At 43.0% G+C, this 21,670-nt stretch overlaps 1 protein-coding gene across 37 annotated transcripts in view; it reads right to left on the bottom strand.

Moving 5' to 3' along the window:
- Positions 1–1,674: 1,674 nt before the first annotated feature.
- Positions 1,675–21,670, bottom strand: part of PPIP5K1 (diphosphoinositol pentakisphosphate kinase 1) — a 57,176-nt gene continuing 37,180 nt past the window's right edge. For 18 of the 37 annotated variants that reach the window (XM_063652183.1, XM_063652191.1, XM_054452197.2 and 15 more), the window contains 2 exons: positions 7,684–7,797; positions 1,675–3,719 (listed from right to left, as the gene is read on the bottom strand). In XM_063652183.1, the coding sequence (XP_063508253.1) occupies positions 2,917–3,719; positions 7,684–7,797 (917 nt within the window). In that variant the 3' untranslated portion in view covers positions 1,675–2,916. Of the gene's footprint in view, positions 3,720–4,376; positions 4,497–7,683; positions 7,798–21,670 lie in introns of all 37 variants that reach the window. The other 19 variants (XM_063652179.1, XM_063652178.1, XM_063652184.1 and 16 more) reach the window with 2 other exon arrangements.

The following is a 21,670-nucleotide window of genomic DNA, read 5'->3' on the forward strand; positions in this document are numbered from 1 at the left end:
GGAAGAGGGGCAGGGGGCCTCCTGGGGAGGGGATATGCATTCCGTGGGGTCAAGAGTTGAGGACCAAATAACCAGGATCAGATACCCTGGACAGCCTCTTGGGCTAAAGAGGTAAAAAGCTGAAGGACCCTAAGAGATCCAGAGCCTAATGAGGTTGGAAACAACTCTCCTTGTGCAGTCAGGATTTCCATGGAGTAAAACGGTCGACTTTCCTCCTCCATGGAAACCCTTTATAGTCCTAAGTATGTCAGAAGTGGCCAGGTTATGAATGTGTATATTTGGGGAGGGGCATATCCTAGCCCTCCCACTGTTCTGGGCTCTCTCATGGTAAAGATGTCAAGGGAGCAGAGAAAGGGCATAGCCCCTTTATATAAACTCCTCCTGACACTCAATCAGAGTGAAAAATTAACAGGATGATTCCAAGAACTTGGTGAGAAGGCATGTACCCTCTGGTGCTTCACAGAGAGGGAACCTCTTTCCAGTCCCTCATCCAACACTCTACTTACTCAATAAAGACCTTTTGGGGACCGGGCGTGGTGGCTCACACCTGTAACCCCAGCACTTTGGGAGGCCAAGGCGGGCAGATCACCTGAGGTCAGGAGTTCGAGACCAGCCTGGCCAACATGGCGAAACCCCGTCTCTACTAAAAATACAAAAAAATTAGCTGGGTGTGGTGACGGGCATCTGTAATCCCAGCTACTCAGGAGGCTAAGGCAGGAGAATCGCTTGAACCCAGGAGGCGGCAGTTGCAGTGAGCTGAGATCGCGCCACTGCACTCTAGCCTGGGTGACAGAGCGAGACTCTGTCTCTAAATAAATAAATAAATACCTTTTGAGATAGTGGGTTAACTGCTATAGGCTCCTCTTGGGATGCCTGATCTCTACTTTTTTTTTTTTTTTTTTTTTTTTGAGACAGAGTCTCACTCTGTCACCAGGCTGGAGTGCAGTAGCGCAGTCTTGGCTCACTGCAACCTCCAACTCCTGGATTCAAGCAATTCTCCTGCTTCAGCCTCCCGAGTAGCTGGGATTACAGGCATGTGCCACCATGCCCAGCTAATTTTTATATTTTTAGTAGAGACGGGGTTTCACCATGTTGGCCAGGATAGTCTCAATCTCTTGACCTCGTGATCCACCCACCTCGGCCTCCCAAAGTGCTAGGATTACAGACATGAGCCACCACGCCCAGCTGATCTCTATATTTTTATAGTCTATTTTTGGATACCTGATCTCTGTATTTTTACAGCCCATTCCTGCTCAACTATAATGGCTTTTGACTGATTCAGATTAATCAGTTACAGACACAATTGATTCACAGTCGTATTCCTTTTTTTTTTTTTTTTTTTTTGAGACAGTTTTGCTTTTTTGCCCAGGCTGGAGTGCAGTGGCATGATTTTGGCTCACTGCAACCTCCGCCTCCAGGGTTAAAGTGATTCTCCTGCCTCAGCCTCCTGAATAGCTGGGATTACAGGTGTCCACCACCATGCCTGGCTAATTTTTGTGTTTTTAGTAGAGACAAGGTTTCACCATGTTGGCCAGGTTGGTCTCCAACTCCTGACCTCAAATGATCTGCCCGCCTTGGCCTCCCAAAGTGCTGGGATTACAGGTGTAAGCCACCATGCCCAGCCCATATTCATTCTTGAATTCACAAGGACATCACCATCATCCATCACCACCATTCTCATTAGTTTATATTTATTGAGCACTTATAATGTTCCGGCCCCCAACTCCAATGACAGCATTACCCCTCCTACCCACTCCCATTCCCATCCCTGGATCTTTGGAAAAAGCTTCATAATCATATCTGGCCCTCAGACACAATGATATAAGGACAAATTTCTTGGGGATCCTGCAGTGTTTGGTCTTTGGCCAGTCTGTCCCTGGCACAACTACAGAAATAAATAAATATATATATATACACACACACACATACACACATATGTATGTGTATATACATATTTATATTTATTTATTAAACCTTTGCTTGTATCTGTACAATATTGATCTCTGCTGATTGCTTAAAATAGAACCTGATTATCTCTACTACTACAGCATCTCCTAAGCCAAACAGCCCCACCACAGAGGGAGGCCCACTTTCACAGACTGGCTAAGAATCCTCTAGAGCATTTTAAGTAGTTGCTCTGAATTTTGCACAGCAGTCTAATACCTACTTTTCCCTAGAGCTATTGCCCGGAGGAACAGGACTGAGGCAGAAGGGATGATATGGAAGGATCTATAAGGCAAGTCTAAAGATTTAGTGGCCATGTCAGATGTTTGGGGAGGGGACTCTATTTTCCAGACATTTCAGATAGCCATCCCGGGCTCACCTGAGGAGTGCTGGCAAAGACAAGAGTCCTCTGAATGCACATATGGTCTAAGCGTACCTTGAGAAGTCGTGAATATTTCCCCAGAAAAGTGAAGACCCTAGAGTCCCCTCTTTTGCATTTGCTGTCCCCAGATGGTGTTTTCAGCAGTGAAGCGGCATTTCCTTTAACAATCTGTGATTTCCTAGGATGCTCAGAGAAGGCTGGGTAACGACAGACCAACCCACCCCAAGGAAATCCTATTCAAGTCTAATGGCTAAGTGAGGAGCCAATGGCTTCTTTGAACCTAAAACTGGCTCCTCCTCAAGCACAGCTCTGGCACAGGTATGCCTCATACCAAGAGAACTACTTCCCCAGACACTGCTGGTGAGAGCTGGCCAGTGAGTTAGCCAACAGAAAAGGTTGCTGGCTCAAATGGCTGGTATAGTGTGATACCACTAATGAGAAAATTAATCACATGTTGCTGGTGGAAGGGGTGAGTGCTGGTCATGGGCTAGAGACTGGCTCTGAGGGTTTGGATCACCAGATGGATGCTGGGCTTGAGGAATACCCTCTCCAGGCAGCTGATCAATCACTTCAGGGACCACCCAGGACTTCTAATTTATCTCCTCAGGGACCTCCTGGGCCTGCAGATCAATCTCCTCAGGGAACTCTTGGGATGGTTTATCAATCTCAGGGATGCCCTGAGATAACAGATTGATCGCAGAAGCCTCCTGGGCCAGCCTGCCAACCTCCACAGAGAACCCCTGGTATGGCTGGATGACCTCCTCAGGGATCTCTTCAGCTGGGCTGCCAACTTCTACAAGGGTTTCCTGGACCAAGCTACCAACCCCTACATGGAACTTATGGACCAGCTTGCCAACCTCCACAGAGACCCCCTGGCATGGCTGGCTGACCTCCTCGGAGTTCTCCAGACATAGCTGGCAAACTTCCTCAGAGACTTTCTGGCACAGTTGGCTGGACTTCTGGCATGGCTGGCTGATGTGAGGGACCTCCTGGCATGTGTGGTTACCATTGTCATGGTTCTCCTGGCATTGCTGGCTGATGTCAGGGACCTCCTGACATGGCTGGCTGAGCGCCTCAGAAATGTCCTGGCATGGCTGGCTGATGTCAGGGACCTCCTGACATGGCTGGCTGACCTCCTCGTATGGCTGGCTGGTTTCCACAGGTGGCACCTGTGGGGACTGATTTGGTTCAAAAAGCTCTTGCTCCCCTTCTATGGAGAGCTCTTGTGCTCCACTCCCAGGGGTCTCCTGGAGCAGCCCAAGGCCTTGATGTTCTTCAGCCACGTGTGAATTTAGGGAGGGTTGATCACTGAAGCCAAATTGGGAGTTACCATCTACTGTAGTAGGGGAAGAAGGACCAGCACTGGACACAGTGCTAGAAGGGCCACTGCTGTCTGTAAAGCAAAGTCAAGAGATCAAGTCAGAGAAGCTGGAAGAGTAGGCTCTACCCTGTGCAGATAGTTCAAATGCTAGAATTGTTGGCCTATGCTACTTATGTCTTGAGGGAAGAGTGTCTGAATTCTTCCTAAGTTAAGCAGAGACTCCTAAGTTTGCTTACCTCAAGAATTGTCACCCTGGCCTAATGTATACTTTGAGAGTAACAATAAGGTACATCTAAGACTTCAGGAGAGAGTGCTAAGACCCACTTCATCTGGTTCTTTCACAAATACACTCCCATCCCAATTCCAAGTTCCAAGGCCTCTCAATCCTACTTTGGAAGCATATGAATACTTTAGCCCAGTGGTTCATAAATAAATCATGAAAAAAAATTTTTTAAATACTAATTTCCAGTTTTCAACTCCAGAGATTCTAATTCTATAGGTTTAGTGTAAAGGTGTAGCTTGGAGGAGGGAGGAGGAAGAAGGCAATATAATTTTGTTGGAACACTCCCAATTGAATCTGATGTACACCTTCTGTTAAGAATCATTCTTTAAAGCAACCAATGTATTTCTGGGGCAGAGGTAATCATTATTTATAGCCCAAGTGATAAGTTGGCAGAAGAATGTAGAAAAACCATGTAAATCAGAACAATAGGAAAGAAAATGGTTTACCTGGCTGGGTGTGGTGGCTCACGCCTGTAATCCCAGCACTTTGGGAGGCTGAGGCAGGCAGATCACTTGAGGTCAGGAACTCTAAACCAGCCTGGCCAACATGACGAAACCTTGTCTCTACTAAAAATACAAAAATTAGCCAGGCATAGTGGCGGCTGTCTGTAATCCCAGCTACTCAGGAGGCTGAGGCAGGTGAATCACTTGAACCCCAGAGGTGGAGGTTGCAGTGAGCCGAAATCATGCCACTGTACTCCAGCCTGGGGAACAAAGCAAGACTCCGTCTCAGGAAAAAAAAAAGAAAATGGTTTACCCAAAAATGGAAGATGGCCATGGAATTTCTACATGGCAGTTCTTAACCTTTCTAGGGGTCAGTGGCCCCTTTGAGGTACTAAGTCACATCTTCCAGGAAAAATGTATATAAGAATATTCACACTAATCTTTACATGTGATTCCTGAAGCTCATAGACTCTACCCTGAAACCACATCTATGGATCCAGAGTTAAGACGCTTGTAAGTCTTGGGACATACAATGTTACAGGCTTGTGCATATTATATGCACAGAAAACATTAAAAAACTGATTTCCTACATCCTGACAGTAGTGTAATAAAGACCTCAGAGTCTTCAATTACACTGTGGGATGATTCCTACTCCATCCTCTACTGTTTCACTGACCTCTAGTACGGGACTAACCTACTTTTCCCTTGGTAAATATCATTTTTGTTGATAATATTATAACGATATATTAAAGCACTATGGTATCAGTAATGACAGATTCTGGGAAAAGGGAACATCAGAACATATTGCCATTGAAGAAAACCTTGAAAAGTTGGTAAACCTGAGCCTACGAAGGCTCAATCCATCATTGAGTTGAAGGTATGCTAGTTATCTCTCTTCTGTAAAGAATCAAAGGAGGGGCCGGGCGCGGTGGCTCATACCTGTAATCCCAGCACTTTGGGAGGCCGAGGTGGGCAGATCACAAGGTCAGGAGTTCGAGACCAGCCTGACCAACATAGTGAAACTCCTTCTCTACTAAAAATAAAAAAAAAAATTAGCCGGGCATGGTGGCGCATGCCTGTAATCCCAGCTACTCAGGAGGCTGAGGCAGAAGAATCACTTGAACCCAGGAGGCGGAGGTTGCAGTGAGCCGAGATCGCACCATTGCACTCCAGCCTGGATGACAGAGCAAGACTCCATCTCAAAAAAAAAAAAAAAAAGAATCAAAGGAGGCATGCTTCAAGCAGAAAAAGAAGCCAGACACAGTGGCTCATGCCTGTAATCCCAACACTTTGGGAGGCCGAGGTGGGTGGATCACTTGAGATCAGGAGTTCAAAACCAGCCTGGCTAACATGGCAAAACCCCGTCTCTACTAAAAATACAAAAATTAGCCAGGTGTGGTGGCACGTGCCTGTAATCCCAGTTACTTGGGAGGCTGAGGTAGGAGAATCGCTTGAGCCTGGGATGTGGAGGTTGCAGTGAGCCGAGATTGCGCTACTGTACTCCAGCCTGGGTGACTGGGTGACGGAGCAAGACTCCGTCTCAAAAAAAAAAAAAAAAAAAAAGAGAGAGAGAGAAGATCATGGTTTTGAACCAACAAGGCTTTAAGAAATGTGGAGCCTATTTCTGATGCAGACATACAGACCCTAAAGAAGATGTTTACCAGTGATGCTACACACCTGATACTGAGTCAAAAATCTGATACTAGATGGAAAAAAAGAAAAAGAAAAGATGTAAGCTGAGCTTTACCCAAGTAAAGAAGTAGCCTTAATATCCTGCTAGTGGTCTGATTCAGGCAAATCAAAAAGGTCAAACAGAAACAGAAGAGGGAGAAGGGTAAGATTTCCAGGGGCACAGAAATCATAAACACTCCAGGAAACAGGTAAAAAGGGCAATGGCCCTATAAAGAATGTAGGATAATCTGAAATTCAGGGGAGGAATTCTTGGTATCAGAGAGGAAAGTTTCTTCCTCAAACAGGATGCCAGAAAAAGGGCAAAATTCTACAACTGTTAAGTCCAATGCTGAATGAAGTAAGAATCTTTACTTTGGTCCTATCCAAATAAAATAATGAAAGGCATATTTGATTTCAGTTATTCCCCGGAGGCAGGATGATACTTCACCAGTGCCTCTGGCCCATATCCCCACCTCCAATTACCACCAGTAGCTCCTCCTTTCTATAGTCACTCTAACAACTCTGTGTGGCTCCACTGTTCACATTGTTACCAAAAATAACTAGTGATAGATTAGAGATAATAAACGAGATGGGAAAAAGCAGCACCTCAACTTAAACTGAAAACTGAAAACAGACAACAGAGAGAGGGTCATGTAAAAATAAGTAGCAGATTCTAGTCCCTCCTGCTCCCAGCTTTTTTTGTTTGTTTGTTTTTGAGACGGAGTCTCACTCTGTCGCCCAGGCTGGAGTGCAGTGGTGCCATCTCGGCTCACTGCAAGCTCTGCCATTCTCCTGCCTCAGCCTTCCGAGTAGCTGGGACTACAGGCACCCGCCACCACGCCTGGCTAATTTTTTGTATTTTTAGTAGAGACGGGGGTTTCACCGTGTTAGCCAGGATGGTCTCGATCTCCTGACCTCGTGATCTGCCCGCCTCGGCCTCCCAAAGTGCTGGGATTACAGGCGTGAGCCATCGCGCTCGGCCTCCTGCTCCCAGCTTTTCTAAATATCTAGGTTGTCTGCTAGTCATCTTTACTGGAGAAAACTGTAGAGATAAATAGGGATCAAAGGAGAATCAAGTCTCCATTCTTTCTTCCCCAAAGAGCCCTTTGAGGAAGAACTTCTCTCCAAATTAAAAATTATTCCTCTGAGGCAGGTAGGTCACCTGAGGTCGGGAGTTTGAGACCAGCCTGACTAATATGGAGAAACCCCGTCTCTACTAAACATACAAAATTTAGCTGGGTGTGGTGGTACATGCCTGTAATCCCAGCTACTTGGGAGGCTGAGGCAGGAGAATCGCTTGAACCCGGGAGGCAGAGGTTGCAGTGAGCCAAGATCGTGCCTGGGCAACAAGAGCGAAATTCTGTCTCTCAAAAAATATATATATATATTTCTAATACTGCAGAAAAGCTTCTCTCCAATGAAATAGAAGGAACATGGAGAACAGAGGTAAAGAGGTAAAGAGAGAGAATAAACAGATTCTCCTTTCACCTTAGAAATGGCAGATGAGACTGCTTCCCAGAATGGATATTCCTGGTCTTTCAACCCTCACCTTCTTTGACCTCATGCAACAGGCCCCTCATTCACCAATTACTCCAGTCTTCGTGACTTTTGTCTAGGCAGTTCCAAAAGGATTACTTACACCAAGGGGGCTTCTCAGAGCGCTGCTGGAGTTGCAGGGGAGGTGAATGAAGAGTACGTGGTGGAGAAAATGGATTATCTGAGGCCTGGCTGCTGTGCATGGAATCAAAGAGGGCTGGAAAGGAGGTAGGGTGAAGGGAGAGGGAAGAAAAAAAGACATATGAGGAAGAATCCAGGAGCCACAGGTTCTCAACATAAGTCAAAGCCAACTTACCCTTCCTTGGCTGAGAAGTAGTATTTCCTGGGGACCCTTCAACCAAACCATTTTCAATTTTTTAAACTTTATATTATGGACATTTTCAAACATATATTTTTAAAAAGTAGTTGAAAGACTGGTGCAGTCAATGCCCATATACCCGTCTCCTAGATTTAACACATTGACATTTTTGCCATACTTGTTTCATCTATTTCTGCATGCTAAAGTGTTTTAAAATAAATGACAGACATTATGAAACATGTCACCTCTAAATACTTCAATATGCATCTATAAAATATGGCATCTATAAAATGGCTGGGTGCAGTGGCTCATGCCGGTAATCCTAACACTTTAGGAGGTCGAGGCAGGTGGATACTTGAGGCCAGGAGTTCAAGACCAGCCTGGCCAACACAGCAAAACCCCATTTCTACTAAAAATACAAAAATAAGCCAGCATGGTGGCACATGCCTGTAATCCCAGCTATTCGGAAGGCTGGGGCTTGAGAATCGCTTCAACTTGGGAGGCAGAGGTTGCAGTGAGCTGAGATCGCACCACTGCACTCCAGCCTGGCGGCAGAGTGAAACTCTGTCTCAATAATAATAATAAAATACAAGAAATTTTTCCGGCTGGATGTGGTGGCTCATGCCTGTAAACCAGTACTTTGGGAGGCCAAGGTGGGTGGATCACTTGAGGCCAGGAGTTCAAGACAAGCCCGGTCAACATGGAGAAACCCCGTCTCTACTAAAAATATAAAAATTAAGGCCGGGCACAGTGGCTCACGTCTGTAATCCCAGCACTTTAGGAGGCCGGGGCAGGCAGATCACAAGGTCAGGAGTTCAAGACCAGGCTGACCAACATGGTGAAACCCCGTCTCTACTAAAAATACAAAAATTAGCCGGGTGTGGTGGCACATGCCTGTAATTCCAGCTATTTAGGAGGCTGAGGCAGGAGAATTGCTTGAACCCGGGAAGCAGAGGTTGCAGTGAGCCGAGATCGCACCACTGCACTCCCGCCTGGGCAATAGAGCAAGATTCTGTCTCAAAAAAAAAAAAAAAAATTAGCTGGGTGTGGTGGTACATGACTGTAATCCCAGCTATTTGGGAGGCTGAGGCATGAGAATCACTTGAGCTCAGGAGGCAGAGGTTGCACAGTGAGCAGAGATTGTGCCACTGCACTCTACCATGGGCGACAGAGAGAGACTCTGTCTCAAAAAAAAAAAAAGAAGAGAAAAGATATATATAAAGAAATTTTTCCAACATAGCCAAACACCATTAACAAGCTAAACAAAATTAAAAATTGTTGCCTAGTATCATTCAATACCCAGTCCATATTCAAATTTTCCCAATTATTCCCCCAAATGTCTTTTATAAAAGCATCCAAACATGAACCATGCACTGCATCTTGTTATGTCTTTGAAGCGTCTTTTAATCTAGAATAGTGCAGCCTCTCCTTTTTTCATAGTAACTTTTTGGAGACAGGGTCTCGCTGTCACCCAGGCTGGAGTGCAGTGGTGTGATCACAGCTCACTGCAGTCTTGACCTCCTAGCTCAAGCGATCATCACACCTCAGCCCCTTGAGTAGCTGGGACTACAGGCACATATCACCACTCCTGGCTAATTTTTTGTATTTTAGTAGAGATAGGCTTTTACCATGTTGCCTAGGCTGATCTTGAACTCCTGGGCTCAAGTAATCTGCCTGCCTCAGCCTTCCAAAGTGTTAGGATTACAGGCGTGAGCCACCATCCCCAGCCCATAGTAACTTTTTGAAAAGAAGGTCAGGCACGGTGGCTCATGCCTGTAATCCCAGCACTTTGGGAGGCCGAGGCAGGTAGATCACCTGAGGTCAGGAATTCAAGACCAGCCTGGCCAATATAGAGAAACCCCATTTCTACAAAAAATACAAAAATTAGCCAGGCGTGGTGGTGGGCGCCTGTAATCTCAGCTACTTGGGAGGCTGAAGCAGGAGAATCACTTGAACCTTGAACCCGGGAGGCAGAGGTTGCAGTGAGCCAAGATCATGCCACTGCACTCCAGCCTGGGCAACAAAGCAAGACTCCATCTCAAAAAAAAAAAAAAAAGAGAGAGAAAAGAGAAAAGAACAGGCCAGTTGTTTTTGCAGAAGGTCATGTCCCACATTCTGGACTTGTCTGATTGTTTCCACATAGAATCATTTAACTTATTGCACTATCCCTTGTATTTCCTATTAACTGGAAATTGATCTAACTTAACTGATTTATGTTAAATAATTTTGTTAAGAATACTTTAAGAGGTGATCCCATGTACTGTATATTGCATCATACTGGAGGCATATTGTCTCATTGTCCCATTATAAGTAAGGCTAAGTTTACTGACTAGGTTAAGGTGGCACCAACAAGATCTCATTGTGAAGCTTTCCCCTTCTGATTAGGGGTGATCCTTTGAGGAATGTCTAGTTCTCCACCATCAACTGGCATATTTTCTGTAAAGAAGAGCTTTCTTTCTGCAAATGGGACTATTTGATTATACTGAACTACAGTTCTCACTGAAAAGGCAGAATGTTTATTTCCCTTTAATTGGTTTTCAGAGTAGAGAGTTAGTGAAAAATATTCTCCAATAGCGGTGGATGAGTATTAATTTGTGTTATTTACTTAATTTTGGGGGGGGGACAGAGTCTTTCTCTGTCACCCATGCTAGAGTGCTGTGGTACGATCACAGCTCACTGCAGCCTCAAACTCCCAGGTTCAAGCAATCCTCCAACCTCAGCTTCCTGAGTAGCTCGGACTACAGGCGCATAGCACAATGCCTAGCTCATTTCTGTATTTTTGTAGAGATGGGGTTTCACCATGTTGCCCGGGCTAGTCTCGAACTCCTGAACTCAAGTGATTCCCCTGCCTCGGCCTTCCAAAGTGCTGGGATTACAGGTGCATGAGCTACCTCACCCAGCACCCAGCTCTTGTTTTCATTCATTATGAGCTTGTGGATTTTTATTATATATATTCAGTGTGTGTGTGTGTGTGTGTGTGTGTGTGTGTGTGTGTGTGTGTGTGTGTGTGTGTGTTTAGAGACAGGGTCTTACTCTGTCAGTGGCTGGAATGCAGTGATGCTAGCATAGTTCACTGCAGCCTCAAACTCCTGGGCTCAAGCAATCCTCCAACATCAGCCCACTGAGTAACTAGGACTATAGATGTATGCCACCATGCCTGGCTAATTTTTTAATTTTCTTAGAGATAAGATCTAGCTATGTTGCCCAGGCTGGTCTAAATTCCTAGGCTCAAGCGATACTCCCACTTCAGCCTCCTGAGTAGCTACATTCAGTGTACTTCAATCAACTACATAATTATTCTTTTTAATGCTAAAATTGTCCCAATTTTTGTCACTGGGAGCCTCTTTGGGCTTGATTGCTTCCTTGCTTTCCTTTACAACATGCTGCAAGATCATCCTGGGCTTTCTTTGCCCTCAACCATGCATTCTAAACAAAATTGGTTCTTGGTGGGGGTAACAAAATCTTAGCTATTCCAATGGCTTATGGTCCACCAAATGGCCACAACACATAAACAGATACATGATATATCTGTGGTGTTAAAATTTCATGTGGTAGGAGGTAATTAGGGAAAAAAATTCTAAAAAAAACTCCTGGTTGGGTGGGGGGAGGGGGGAGGGATAGCATTAGGAGATATACCTAATGCTAAATGACGAGTTAATGGGTGCAGCACACCAACATGGCACATGTATACATATGTAACAAACTTGCATGTTGTGCACATGTACCCTAAAACTTAAAGTATAATAATAATAAAATAAAATAAAATAAATAAATAAAAAAAAACTCCTGGGATGGAGAGTAATTTCTACAAAGCTTTAAAAAAACCCTGCTCTAGACCAAAAATCAAGTTATTTCCCCATGGAATCCTGGTTACTTTTAGTGGATAATGGTACATAGAGACCAAAATCTAGTTGCTAAAGGAGCTCATGCTACATTTGCCAATGCATAGTACTAGAAAAAGCACTTAAAAACCAGAATTCATATTGGTATTTCCAATTCATATTTATCATTACAATATTTTAAAAGTCTTTTGAATTTATACTTCTATCTAATTTATCTTACTTTGAAAATCCTGGTTCCTAATAACAGGAACATAATTCCTTATTTGCTACTCTATAATGCATATATATATATATATATATATATACACACACTTATATAATATATATTCACACACTATATACATAGTATCAATATCACTGTAGTATCAATACCACTATTAACAATTAAACTACTGAATAAGGATTACAATTATAGTTCTTTTTGTCCCACCAAAGAACTGATAAAGTATTCTAAAGTTATTTGAAAAATTATTTTACCTGTGTGGTTATGTTACTATTTTGATATACAGTTAGGGTCATTTCTTTCTTTTTTTGCAATTTTAGGTTTTGTTTCTTTTCTTTTTTAACTTTATATTTTGAAAAACATGTACAGGCTCACAAGTCAAAGCTATACAAAAAGGCACACTCAGAGAAACTGCGTTTCCTTCATGCCCTTCAGCCCCACTCCCTATTGTTAAATCTGAGGTAATAAATTTTGTTTCTGGTTTATACTTCTAGTAAGTATTTTTTGTAAATACATATGTATTTTTTCTTTATTTCCCCTCTCTACTTACAATATAGGTAACATACTATTAATACTGTTCTACATCTTGTTTTTTTCACTTAATAATATATCCTGGTGATTATTTCATATTAGATCATATAGAGCTTCCTCATTAGTTTTAACAGATGCATAGTATTCAATTGAGTGGACATATCGCAGCTTTTTCAACCACTCTTGCACTAAAGAACTTGAGTCATTTCCAATATTTTGCCACTTTAAATAATGTCACAATGAATAACTGTATATAAATGTTATTTCAGGCTGGGAGCAGTGGCTTACATCTATAATCCCAGCACTTTGGGAGGCTTAAGTGGGAGAGTCATTGAGGCCAGGAGTTCAAGACCAGCCTGGGCAATAAAGTGAGACTCTGTCTCTACAAAAAATTTTAAAAATTAGCTGGGCATGGTGGCACATGCCTGTAGTCCCAGCTATTTGGGAGGCTGAGGCAGGAGGATCACTTGAACATAGGATTCCAGCCTTCAGTGATCATGCCACTGTTCTCCAGGCATGATCATATCACAGTACTCCAGCCTAGGTGACAGAGAAAGACCCTGTCTCTAAAAAAATACATAAATAAGCAAATGTTATTTCAACTTTGCATAGAAATGGCTTCAGAATAGATTCTTAAAAGTGGATTATTGGGGCCGGGCGTGGTGGCTCACACCTGTAATTCCAGCACTTTGGGAGGCAGAGGCAGGCAGATCACGAGGTCAGGAGATCGAGACCATCGTGGCTAACACAGTGAAACCCCGTCCCTACTAAAAATACAAATAATTAGCCGGGTGTAGTGGTGGGCGCCTGTAGTCCCAGCTACTCGGGAGGCTGAGGCAGGAGAATGATGTGAACCTGGGAGGCAGAGTTTACTGTGAGCCAAGATGGCACTACTGCACTCTAGCCTGGGCGACAGAGCAAGACTCCGTCTCACAAAAAGAAAAAAAAAAAAAAAAAAGGGGATTATTGGATCAGAGGTTAACTATAATTGTGAGATACTACAAAATGTACCTCCATAGAGATTATACCATTTTGTACCCCCACCAACAATGCACAGGATTTCTAGTTTCACCAGACTTGCCAAGAGAATGTATTGTCAAACTTTTGGATTTCTTCCAATATAACAGGTGAGAAATAATATCTCAGTGTAGTTTTAATTTGCATACCTCTTATAGAAGGTTAAGCATAATTTCATATGTACAATGGCTATCTGCATTTCTTTCTCTGTACACTTCTTTTTTTTTTCTTTTAGTGATGGGGTTGTTCAGGTAGTAGTAGCTGATTGTGTAGTAGCACAATCATAGCTCACTCCATCCTCGAACTCCTGGGCTCCAGAGATCCTTCTGCCTCGGCCTCCCAAAGTGCTGCTATTATAAGCATGAGTCACTGCACCTGGCCTAACTTATCAATCTTTTTTTTGCTTCACAAGTTTGACTTTGAGTCAGAATTAGGCTTTCCTTACTTTCAGATGATAAAGGAATTTACCACTAACACCCTGCTTACTTTTAGTACTTGCATGGTTTAATTTTTTTTTTATTGAGGTGAAATCCACATAACATAAAAGTTAGCCATCTTAAATTGTATAATTCTGTGGCATTTAGTACACCCACAGTGTTGTGCAACCCCCACCTCTATCTAGTTCCAAGACATTTTCGTCACCCCAGAAGAAACCCCATATCCATTAAGAAGTCAATCCTGGCTGCTCTGCCTATGGAGTAGCCATTCTTTTATTCCTTTACTTTCTTAATAAACTTGCTTTCACTTTATGGGAAAAAAAAAAAAGAAGTCAATCCCCATTCTATACTACTCCCAAACCCTGGAAACCACCAATCTGCTTTCCGTCTCTATGGATTTACTTATTCTGGATATTTCATATAAATAAAATCATACAATATGTGACTTTTTGTGTTTGGTTTCTTTCATTTGGCATAATGTTTTTAAGGTTCATCCACATTTTAATATGTATTGGTACTTCATTCCTTTTTATAGCTCAGTAATATTCCATTGTATGTACATACTATATTTTATCTATTCATTGACATTTCAGTTGTTTCTACCTTTTGACTTTTTGAGAAAGGGTCTTGCTCTGTCATCAAGGCTGAAGTGCAGTGGTGTGATCATAGCTCACTGTAACCTTGAATTCCTGGGTTCAAGTAATCCTCCTGCCTCAGCCTCCAGAGTAGCTAAGACTACAGGTGCACACCACCGTGACTGGCTAATTTTTTTATTTCCTATTTTGTAGAGATATGTTGTCCAGGCTGGTCTTGAACTCCTGGTCTTAAGCAATCCTCCTGCCTTGGCCTAACAAAGAGCTGGGATTACAGGTGTGAGCCATCACCCTCAGCTTTGATTATTGTGAATAGTGTTGCCATGAACATCTGTGTGTATTTGTTTGAGTACCTGTTTTCAATTTTTTTTTTTTTTTTTGAGACAGGGTCTCATTCTGACACCCAGGCTGGAGTGCAGTGGCATGAACTTGGCTTATTACAGTCTCAACCTCTGGGGCTCAGGTGATTCTTCCACCTCAGTCTCCTGAGTAGCTGGGACTACAGGTGTGCACCACCATGCCCAGGTAATTTTCTGTATTTTTTTGTGGAGACAAGGTTTCACCATGTTGCGTAAGGTTTCACTCCTGGGCTCAAGTGATCCACCCACCTTGGCCTCCCAAAGAGCTGGGATTACAGGTGTGAGCCACTGTGCCCAGCCTATGTTTAATTTTTTGAGGAACAAACTGTTTTCCACAGTAGCTGTACTATTTTATACTTCCATTAGCACTGTATGAGAGTTCCAGTTTGTCCACATCCTAACTAACACTTTTTCTTTATTTTTTAATGGCTATCTGGTGGGTGTGAAGTGGTATCTCACCGTGGTTTAGATTTCTATATCCCTAAACTAATGAGAGTTAGCATCTTTTCATGTGCTTCCTAGCTATTTACATGTCTTCTTTGGAGAATGTCAATTCAAGTCCTTTGCTCCTTTTTAAACTGTGTTGTCTTTTTGTTGTTGTTATCATCTGTACTCATTAGATATATCATTTGTAAATATTTTCTCCCTTTCTGTAGTTGTTATTTTACTTTTTGATAATATCCTTTGATGCACAAATATTTTTAGTTTTGGTGAAGTCTAATTATTTTTTATTTTGTTGCTTATGCTTTTGTTCTACAAATCCACTGCCAAATTTAAGGTCATTAAGATTTACTCTATGACTTCTTCTAAGAGATTTATAATTTTAACTCTTATACTTAGGTCACTGATCCATTTTGAGTTAATATTTTCATATGGTATGAGGTAGGGATGAATGGGTTCTTTTGCAATGTGAATACCTAGTGGTTTCAGCACCGCTTATTGAAGAGACTATTCTTTCTCCATTGAATAGTTTTGACATCCTTGTTGAAAATCAACTGGCCATAGATGTTTAATTCTGGACTCTTGATTCTATTCTAGTGGTCTATATATTTATACTTACAGCAATACCACACTGTTTTGATTACTATAGCTTTGCAATACATTTGGAAATTAGTAAGTTTGAATCCTCCAGTTTTGTTTTGCTTTTTCAAGATTCTTTTGGCTGTTCAGGCCCTCTTACAGTTCCCTATGAATTAGAGGGGTCAGCTTTTCCATTTCTGAAGAAAAGCCATTAAAATTCTGATAGGGATTGCATTAAATCCATAGATCACTTTGGGGAATACTGCCATCTTAACAATATCATGTCTTCAACATGAACATGAAATGCCTTTCCATTTATATAGGTCCTCTTTAATTTTTTCTTTTTTGAGATAGGGTCTCACTTTGTCACCCAGGCTAGAGTGCTGGTAGCTGGGCTACAGGCACGCATCACCACACCCAGCTAATTTTTTTTTCAAGATGAAGTCTTGCTCTGTCACCCAGGCTGGAGTGCACTGGCGCAATCTCGGCTCACTGCAACCTCCGCCTCCCGGGTTTAAGCAATTCTCCTGCCTCAGCCTCCCGAGTAGCTGGGACTACAGGCACCCGCCACTGTGCCTGGCTATTTTTTTATTATTATTATTTTTTAGTAGAGACAGGGTTTCATCGTGTTGGCCAGGCTGGTCTCGAACTCCTGACCTTATGATCTGCCTGCTTCAGCCTCCCAAGGTGTTGGGATTACAGGCGTGAGCCACCACACCCAGCCTTTTTTTTTTTCTTTTAATTTTTTGTAGAGACAGGGTTTCTCCATGCTGATGGCTGGTCTTGAACTCGTGAGCTTAAGCAATCTGCCTGCCTCGGCCTCCTGAAGTGTTGGGATTACAGGTGTGAGCCACCGCACCCTGCCTTGTTTTTTTGTTTTGTTTTTTTGTTTTTTTTAAGCAAGACAGGGTTTCACTCTGTTGCCCAGGCTGGAGTACAGTGATGCAATCATTGCTCACTGTAGTCTTGACCTTCCAGGTTCAGGTGATCCTCCTGCCTCAGCCTCCCAAGTAGCTAGGAATAAGAGGCGCATGCGACCACACCCAGTTAAGTTTTCTTAAAAATTATTTGTAGACCCCGGGTGCGGTGGCTCACGCCTGTAATCCCAACACTTTGGGATGCCAAGGCGGTGGATCACCTGAGGTCAAGAGTTCGAGAGAAGCCTGGCCAACATGGTGAAACACTGTCTCTACTAAAATTAGAAAAAAATTAGCTGGGCATGATGGCAAGCACCTGTAATCCCAGCTACTCGGGAGGATGAGGCAGGAGAATCGCTTGAACCTGGAAGGCAGAGGTTCCAGTGAGTGGAGACTGTGCCACTGCACCCCAGCCTGGGTGACAGAGTGAGACTCCATCTCAAAAAAAAAAAAAAATCTATCTATCTATCTATCTATCTATCTATCTATCTATCTATCTATCTATCTATCTAATTTGTAGAGACAGGGCCCTATGTTGCCTAGGCTGGTCTTGAACTTCTTGGCTCAAGCAATCCTTCTGCCTCGGCCTCTCAAAGTGCTGGAATTACAGGCATGAACCACTGCACCTGGCCTTCCTTAATTTCTTTCAGCAATGTTTTGTAGTTTTTGGTGTACAAATCTTTCAACTTCTTGGTTAAATTTGTTTCCAGGCATTTTATTCTTTTGAATGCTATGGAAAATAGAATTGTTTTTATTATTTCCTTTTTCAGTTGTTCATTGCTGGTGTATATAAACACAATTGGGCCAGATACCGTGGCTCATGCCTGTAATCCCAGCACTTTGGAAGCCAAGGTGGCAGGATCACTTGAAGCCAGGAGTTCAAGAACAGGCTAGGCAATATGGCCATACCACATCTCTACAAAAAATTAGCCAGGCGTAGTGGCACATGCCTGTGGTCCTACCTACTTGGGAGGCTCAGGTGGGAGGATCACTTGAGCCTGGGAGGCAGAGGTTTCAGTGAGCTGAGATCATGCCAGTGCACTCCAGCCTGGGCAACAGAGCAACAACCTGTCTTAAAAAAAAATCTTTATACAAATTTTTAAAAATTTATTTTATAAGCCTGGGCACAGTGGCTCATGCCTATAACCCCAGCACTTTGGGAGGCTGAGGTGGGAGGATCACTTGAGCCCAGGAATTCGAGACCAGCCTGGGCAACATGGCAAAACCCCATCTCTACAAAAAATACAAAAATTAGCTGGATGTGGTGGTATATGCCTATAGCCCCAGCTACTTGGGAGGCTGCGGTGGAAGGATTGCTCCAGCACAGGAGGTCAAGGCTGCAGTGAGCCATGATGGCACAACTGCACTCAAGCCTGGGTGACAGAATAAGACCCTATCTCAGCAAAAAATTACTTTATAGAGACGAGGTCTTGCTATGTTGACCACACTGGTCTCGAACTCCTGGCCTCAAGTGATCCTCCTGCCTTAGCCTCTCAAAGTGCCAGGATTACAGGTAGAAGCCACTGAGCCCGGCCCGCAAGATTTTTGTGAGCTGATCTTTCTTTTTTCTTTCTTTCTTTTTTTTTTTTTAAGACAGGGTGTTGCTCTATCACCCAGGCTAAAGTACAGTGATGCGATCACCAGTCACTGCAACCTTGAGCTCCTATGCTCAAGCCATCCTCCTCCCTCAGCCTCCCAATTAGCTGGGACTACAGGTGCTCACCAACATGCCTGGCTAATTTTTTAATTTTTTTTTTTTTTTTTTTTGTAGAGAGAGTATCTCCCTATGTTGTCCAGGCTTGTCTCAAACTCCAGGGCTCAAGTGATCCTGCCACCTCAGCTTCCCAAAATGCTGGGAACATAGGCGTGAGCCACGGCGCCCAGTCTGAGTTCATCCTGTAACCTGCAACTCTGCTAAATTTGTTCGTTAGCTTTAATAGCTGCTTTGTTATTGTTGTTTTCTTTTGAGACTTCTCTGTGATTTTATATTTGGGACCATGTCCTCTGTGAACAGAAATACTTTTATTTCTTCTTTTCCAATTTGGATATTTTTTTTTCCTCGCCTAAAACTCCTGGTACGAATGTTGAATAGCAGTGGTTGAAGCCGGCATCCTTGTCTTGTTCCAAATCTTAGAGGGAAAGTCTTCAGTGTTACACTACTGAGTATGATGTGTGCTTTGGCTTTCTTAAATGCCCTTTATCATGTTCATTAAGTTCCCTTCTATTCCTAGTTTGCTGAGTGTTTTTTTATCATGAAAGGGTGTTGGATTTTGTCAAATGTTTTTCTGTGTCAACTTAGATAATTGTGTTTTTTTCTCTCTTTCTAATAATGTAGTGTATTACAATGACCAGTTTTCTTGTATTGAATCACTCTTGCATTCCTGAGATAAATCTCACTAGCCCTGGTGTATAATTCTTTTATTGTGCTGTAGGATTTGGTTTGCTAGCATTTTGTTCAGGACTTTTGCCTCTTTAATTAAGGGATATTGGTTTCTTCTCCTATGGTGTCATCTGAAATGTGTTATCTGACCTCAAGAAAATGTTTCCTTCTCTTCAATTTTTTTGAAAGAGCGTGAGTAGACTGAGTTAATTCTTTAAATATGTGGTAGAGTTCACCAGTGAAGCCACCTGGTTTTAGACTTTTTGTTTTTTGGAGGTTTTTGTTACTAATCTTTTTTGGCTGGACGCAGTGGCTCACACCTGTAATCCCAGCACTTTGGGAGGCCAAGGCGGGTGAATCACTTGAGGCCAGGAGTTCAAGACTAGCCTGACCAACATGGCGAAACTCCGTCTCTACTAAAAATACAAAAATTAGCTGGGTGTGGTGGCCGGTGCCTGTAATCCCAGCTACTTGGGAGGCTGAGGCAGGAGAATCGTTTGAATGTAGGAGGCAGAGATTGCAGTGAGCTGAGATGATGCCATTGCACTCCAGCCTAGGCAACAGAGCAAGACTCTGTCTCAAAAAAAAAAAAACCCACAATAATAATAATTTAATTTTTTCCTTGTTATAGGTACGTTTAGACTTTCTACTTCTTGATTCAGTTTTTGTAGCTTTGCGTGTTTCTAGGAATTCATCCATTTCAACTAGGTTATCCAATTTGTTGGCATACAATTGTTCATGGTACTCTCTTATAATCCTTTTTATGTCTTTAAAATCAATAGCAATGTCCCCACTTTTATCCCTGATTTTAGTTATTTGAGTCTTCTCTCTCTTCTTCTCAATCTAGCTAACGTTTTGACAATTTTGTTGATCTTTTCAAAGAACCAACTTTTAGTTTCATTGATTCTTCTATTGTTTTTCTTTTCTTTTTCTTTATCTCCACTCTAATCTTTATATCCTTCCTTTATTTTCTTTTTTTTTTTTTTTTTGAGACGGAGTCTCTCTCTGTCACCCAGGCTGCAGTGCGATGGTGTGATATCGGCTCACTGCAACTTCCGCCTCCCAGGTTCAAGCAATTCTCCTGCCTCAGCCTCCTGAGTAGCTGGGACTACAGGCTCATGCCACCACGCCAGGCTAATTTTTTTTTTTTTTTTTTTTGTATCTTTAGCAGAGACGGAGTTTCACCATGTTGGCCAGGCTGGTCTCGAACTCCTGACCTCATGATCCGCCCGTCTCGACCTCCCAAAGTGCTGGGATTACAGGCGTGAGCCACCACGCCCGGCTCCATTTGCTTTTTGAGTTTAGTTTACTCTTCTTTTTCTAGTGCCATAAGGTATAAATCAGATTATTGATTTCACATTTTTTTTTTTTTTTTGAGACAGGCTGGAATGCAATGGTACAATCTCAGCTCACTGCAACCTCTCCCTTTCAGGCATAAGCTCTCCTCCCACCTCAGCCTCCCAAGCACCTGGGATTACAGGTCTGCACCACCACACTTGGCTAATTTTAGAGTTTTTCTGTAGAGATGAAGTCTCACTATATTGCCCAGACTGGTATTGAACTCTTGGGCTCAAGCGATCCTCCCACTTTGGCCTCCCCAAAGTGTTGGGATTACAAATGTGAGCCACTACACCTGACCCTTCTTTTTTTTAATTTAAATATTTACAGCTATAAAGTTCTCTCTGAGCACTAATTTTGCTGCACCCCATACCATCTGGCATGTTTTCATTTTCATTCATCTCAAAGTATAATCTAATTTCCCTTGTGATTTCTTCTTCGACTCATTCGTCATTTAAGAGTATGTTGTTGGCTGGGCGCAGTGGCTCATGCCTGTAATCCTAGCACTTTGGGAGACCGAGGCCAGCAGATCTCTTGAGCTCAGCCTGGGCAACATGGTGAAACTCTGTCTCTACCAAAAAAAAAAAAAAAAAAAGCAAAAATTAGCTGGGTGTGGTGGTGTGTGCCTGTAGTCCAACTACTCAGGGGGTGAGTAGCTGGAGGTCGAGGTTGCACGGAGCCATGATCATACCACTGCACTCTAGCCTGGGTGACAGAGTGAGACCCTGTCTCAAACAAACAAACAAACAAACAAACAAAAGTATGTTGTTTCACCCACAAAAATTAAAAATAAAAAAGGAGGTCAGGCATGGTGGCTCACACCTATAATCCTAGAACTTTGGGAGGCCAAGGCAGGTGGATCACCTGAGGTCAGGAGTTTGAGACCAGCCTGGCCAACATGGTGAAACCTCGTCGCTACTAAAAATACAAAAATTAGTTGGGCATGGTGGCATGTGCCTGTAGTCCCAGCTACTCAGGAGGCTGAGGTGGGAGAATCACTTGAATGCAGGAGGTTGCAGTGAGCTGAGATCATGCCACTGCACTCCAGCCTGGATGACAGAGTGAGAATCTGTTTCAAAAAAATAAAAAAGAAAAAGAATATGTTGTTTAATTT

Source organism: Pongo pygmaeus, chromosome 16 (genome assembly GCF_028885625.2).
Source record: "Pongo pygmaeus isolate AG05252 chromosome 16, NHGRI_mPonPyg2-v2.0_pri, whole genome shotgun sequence".
Classification (NCBI taxonomy): domain Eukaryota; kingdom Metazoa; phylum Chordata; class Mammalia; order Primates; family Hominidae; genus Pongo; species Pongo pygmaeus.